General features: G+C 42.4%; 1 protein-coding gene across 1 annotated transcript; it reads left to right on the top strand.

Moving 5' to 3' along the window:
* Window positions 1–225: 225 nt before the first annotated feature.
* Window positions 226–4,435, top strand: LOC125036603. The gene is made up of 9 exons (XM_047629345.1): window positions 226–426; window positions 714–911; window positions 1,050–1,229; window positions 1,570–1,782; window positions 2,466–2,558; window positions 2,917–3,043; window positions 3,260–3,441; window positions 3,583–3,836; window positions 4,210–4,435. Exons 1-9 carry the CDS (start codon window positions 226–228, stop codon window positions 4,355–4,357), a joined length of 1,596 nt encoding a protein of 531 aa, XP_047485301.1. The 3' UTR covers window positions 4,358–4,435.
* The last annotated feature ends 565 nt before the right edge of the window (window positions 4,436–5,000 follow it).

The raw sequence follows: 5,000 nt of genomic DNA, 5'->3' as shown, positions 1-5,000 counted from the left end.
ACAGGTAGTCAAGTGTTTCAGTGGTGGTTCGTTTGCTGGTTTGGGGTATTCTAGTGATGGAATAGAAGTTTAAGTGCTTGTGTTTCGTTTTGATCTACAAGTATTGAGGTATTTATTGCGTTTGATTAAAGTAAGATTCATGGAGATATTAGACCTATTACCATATGATACAGTCTTCTCTTAAGAACATACTCCCTTGCAGAACTACACGAGGATCACGTAGCCATGTTGACGCAGTACGTGAGGTCTCGGGAGGCAGAGGTGGCCCGAACAATGGCCGGAGACACGGAACACCTGGCGGCACATCACCTGCACAGTCTACGCCGTCTCTCTCTCGTCTCCCACGCCAGCCAGAGGCACCATGACCTCACTGAGAAGGAGGAACTCGCGGCCTTTCACACGACCATTACTCATGTCACGACCCAGGTATTGCAAACCAGATTAAGCTGTATTGGTTTTGCAAGTCAAACTAATCTATATTGGTATTATAAGCCAGACTAATGTATATTATCATAATTGCAAGATGTTTTACTCATATGTCACAGTAACCAAGTAGTTATACTCAATTTCCGTATATTTTCAAATAATTAAGAAAAGAAAGTACATCCTTTGTTATCAAGGCTGGTTAAATCGAGGGTTCACTGAATTACTGAGAACATTTACGAAAACATTCAAATTAGAGACAATCTTTTTAGTCGTCACACCATTAACAGCTAGAAGAGGAGCTAGCAGCTGCACGTGTCGAGCGGGAGAGCGTCCTGGAGGACTCGTGGGCCAAGTTAGCTCAGTCCATGAGAGACCACGAGGCCCACACTGCTTCCTTGAGGGCCAACTGCCACCACCTCCAAGACCGCGTTTCTACCAACCAGAAGAACCTCGTCAAAGTCAACCAGGGCATTAGCGACATGCAGGTGGTTTCAGAAATGTATTGTGAAGATATGTACTGTGACTAAATTGTAATGAGAGGTATATATTTTAAACTGGGTGAATGTACGCTTTTTCAGTATTATAAAACGCAATTTTTAAAACGTGTCTGTTCATTCGATCAGCAAGAAGTCGAGCAGTTGCGAAAACGTCTGAAGCAGCAAGATGAGGAGTCTGACGCAGCGCAGGAGTTGCAGCATCTGAAGAGCATCCTGCAGGTGCTTCGGGTGTCTCTCACCACACACAGGCTCCGCAGCAGGACGCTCATCAAGGCCATCAACCAGAGGGGATACTCCGCTAAGAAGGTATCGGAAAATATTGAATAGTACACAGAAATCGCCGTTATCCAAGACTTGTTCGTAATCAAGCGTTACCTGTGATTTTGTAATGCAATTTGGTATATGTAGCGGTCAATAGTTTATTTCAGGTGTTTCAAAATGGTGGGTTTGTAAAGGTCTTTGCACTACATTTAATTCTTGGATAAAGATAAGCCACCAAAACATCTGACACCAGTAAAAGTTGTTTCTGTCACCAGTACTGATTATTCAACAAACAACATAAGATTACAGAAGCGAAAGTTTAAGAACGCTGGTACTAAATCCTCACTCAGCGGTCCACCCACTCCAAACTCTAATCCAAACTTAGCAACTGGAAGAGGTCGCAAAGGAAGGAAAGGCAGTGTTGGAGTTGGCTTCAGCGTGCAGGCGACTCGAAACCCCCCGGGACCGTAATATTCCTTTCATGCCAACTGCGCCACAGCCCTCTGCAGCTTCCGTCCCCGATGACACCCTCACGACACGACTGCTGTCTGTGACTTCTGAGCCGGCCAGTGAAGTCCAAGTGAGGCCGGTAGCGAAGGTAGGCTTGGTTTATGTCCAAGGTTTACGATTGATTACTGGAAATTGTTGTTTTAGAGTCATTCTTATGAAAGGAAGGAGATCTGAAAAGCTTGAATTCCTGAATACCATAGACATGCTTAACTCAATGCCGTCGGGGAAAATGAACAAAAAATGGGGAAAATGCTGTGCCCATTTTCTATATTTTTTGTGAAATGTCTGCTCATAGATGGCTCTGCTAGTGCTTAGCCACAAAGGAGTCAATTAGTAGACCTTGTGACCATACGTGATTTGAATTGGCGGGAAAAACGTGTTTTTTACTAGTGCTATGGATATCGATTGTGTTATTTTTATTATAAACATTATAATTATTATAATGTTTTTTAATATTAGTAACAGCAAAATAAGATAATGTAAAATATTTCGTAAATCAAAGAAAAGGGTGAACGGGCGAGACGGGCAGTACTCCTAACTGGCTCATTGGTGACTTAGTACAAGTATAGCCATCTATGTGTTTAAACAATCAAACAAGTACTAACAGTGGGCAAAGCACGTGTCTACCCGTCGTATCCGTCGGCAAGGGGTTAATCAACACACTCCAAAATTACAATTTGCATCAAATAATAAATAAAAAATATATATATATAAAATCATGCATTTTCAAAGTCTCTAACTAGTTAACCAACGAACTTTGTCCATGAGCAGGATTTAGAAACCCAGGTGGCAATGAACTCCGATGCTGACGAAGGACTTGGGACGTCAGTGAACTCCTCCAGGCGGTCAGGCTCGACGATCAGGGTTAGTTCATTTTTCTGTTTTCTTTCTTTTTCTTTTGTTCCTCCACTTTTGTGTTTTTTATTTTATTTTATAATTAATTATTATCCTTCTCTTTTATTTACTTACTTTTATCTTTATTTTCAAATTATATATTTTTTTCTTGTTATTTTTTTATTTTTCTTTTGTTCCTCCACTTTTTTTTTTTCTTTTATAATTATTTATTATCCTTTTCTTTTATTTTCTTACTTTTAAATTATATATTTTTTTCTTGTTATTTTCTTTGTGTATGTGTTTTAAGAATACATATGTATGCAAACAACACTTAAACAACACTTACATATTCCTGTGAAATTAAGCCGCTGCGCCGTGAACCCCGCAGGCGCCGCTGCGGAAGGTAAGCAGCGTGATGGAGGCCGACGAGGGCGTGGCGTCCGTCAACGGCTCCTCCAGCACGACGGCGACGCCCCTGACCCTGCCGAAGATCCCCGTCGTTGCTCCTGGGAAGGGTGAGGTTTCAGGGGTTAATCCATGTAATGCATATAGGAAACTGTACTGAAATGTGTTGTAATTGGATTGCAATGAAATGTACTGTAATTAAACTACAATGAAATGTAATGTATATGGATTATAATGAAATGCATTTGAATTATAATAAAATGGTTGACGTGCATTTATATATTAATATATGTGTATTTATGTGCGTGTTTATGCCGCCTTTCCAGGGGGAAGCGCAGGAGGACGAGGCAGCGGGCGGGGCAGTGGGAGGCAGAGGCTCGGTCGTGATAAACTCGCCAGGATCAACGAGCTCCTGAACCACGAAGAAGCTGCTCAGGAGGCCGCCCACACCCACGGGCCCGATCGGTCTTCGTCCCTCGATCCTCCGCCGGACTTCGTGCTGCAGGAAGTGAGTCAAGAAACAAAGGAAATTCGATTGCCGCTAATTGGAATGTGTTTTAAATGTCGAGGAATTTATACTTTTCTGTCTTTTTTCTCAACTTCGGGCTGCGGGATGTGAGACCTAAAGAACATCCTTTTCCTTCACCAGGCAGACACGGTGCTCAAAACCCACGACGATTTAAGGAACTTCTGGCGCAAGTACCACCACGTGCAGCTCGAACGCTTAGCTCTGCGGAGCGAGGCGGAAGCCCTTCGTCAGGAAGGGCAGCAGCTGAGGGCGAGACTGCGGTATTACCTCGTGTCCCTCGGAATGACCGACGCGGCGCTGACCCAGACCGCCGCCCCCGTCACGGTCTCTCATGTTACTCTCAGTCTTTATCGCAAGGACGACACGCCGGCCAAGTGAGTGAAGCCTCCAGCAGCGAACGGCAGGGAAAGGGCAGAAAGGGCTTCTGTTTTGATGAAGTTGATGAGGACGATTATTGCTTTCCTGTTGTTGTAGGCCTATTTGTCTTTTAATAGGATTTAATGGAAGCCAGTTTCCTAGAGGTTCTAGAGTGGTCAGTTGGTTGATTACAATTACGCTGAAATGTTCTTGGTTGCAAATTATATTTTTTTATAACAAACTATTCTAATCAAATGACACCACTATTAGTTATCAGTCTGAAAAAAAAACATACGATTATCCCATATACGCCTTTTGTTCATTTAGAATCTCGGTAACATTCCAACCTTTGCACAACCAGACGAACGGAAACCAACATTCCTTTCGCAGACGGAGATCGAAGTCAGTTCCGGCGGGCATAGTGGGCGGGAGGATGATGACGAGAGCAGCGGCTTCAAAGGGCCCTCTCATCGTGCAGGAAGGGGGTCTGCTGGTAAAGGCCGCTGCAATGCACTCCACACAGAGGATCTTTACCTGATTGCTCCTACGCGTCTGCTGTGTTGATAAATGCCTCGCCTTTATTTTTGTAAAGGGAATCTACTGTAATGAATAAATCTTCAAGGCAAATATTGTCTCTCTATCTCTTTATTTCCCTCTGTTCCATAATGCAGGGCATGTCCTTGGAAAAGATGTGGGATGGATGTGATAGGTTTTGCTAAATCGTGACATTTTATTGTGGATTTAAGATCCTGAATTATTGCCCTTTTTATTCTCCTATTTGTAAATTACATGGAAATGGTAGAGAGGGTAAATATAAGAAATGTCTGGCATGGATAAACTAGATGATTAGACAGACTTTTATCTTTTAAAGGCAACATATTGAAATGTTTGATCAAGAAAGATAGAAGGGGTTCCCCAGGAAGACTTTGTTGCTGTAGCTACGTGGATCTTTCATGGAAAGTTTGATGTCACATACTCAAGTATTAAGGGAACTTGGGGTACAAGAAAAAAACAAAACATCTGGCATTCTGGAGGGTTTTATTTCAAACAAATCCTATAAATTGCATGGTTTAACACAAAATATACCTATAGTAATATTTCCCCAAAATACTATTACTGAAACTAATTAAGAAGACCGTGTGTTTGTGTGTGTGCGTATGTATGTATGTATGTGTGTGTGT

Source organism: Penaeus chinensis, chromosome 2 (assembly GCF_019202785.1).
Source record: "Penaeus chinensis breed Huanghai No. 1 chromosome 2, ASM1920278v2, whole genome shotgun sequence".
NCBI lineage: Eukaryota > Metazoa > Arthropoda > Malacostraca > Decapoda > Penaeidae > Penaeus > Penaeus chinensis.
Note: the sequence above shows the minus strand (reverse complement) of the source record. Positions and strands in the feature narration are given on the sequence as shown.

Excerpts from the sequence above, each read along its gene's own strand:
- LOC125036603 (XM_047629345.1), top strand. The coding sequence starts at position 226 with ATGTTGACGCAGTACGTGAGGTCTCGGGAGGCAGAGGTGGCCCGAACA. Across the intron at positions 912-1,049 it reads AGGGCATTAGCGACATGCAG|CAAGAAGTCGAGCAGTTGCG; the intron begins GTGGTTTCAGAA and ends TCATTCGATCAG. Across the intron at positions 3,837-4,209 it reads AAGGACGACACGCCGGCCAA|ACGGAGATCGAAGTCAGTTC; the intron begins GTGAGTGAAGCC and ends TTCCTTTCGCAG.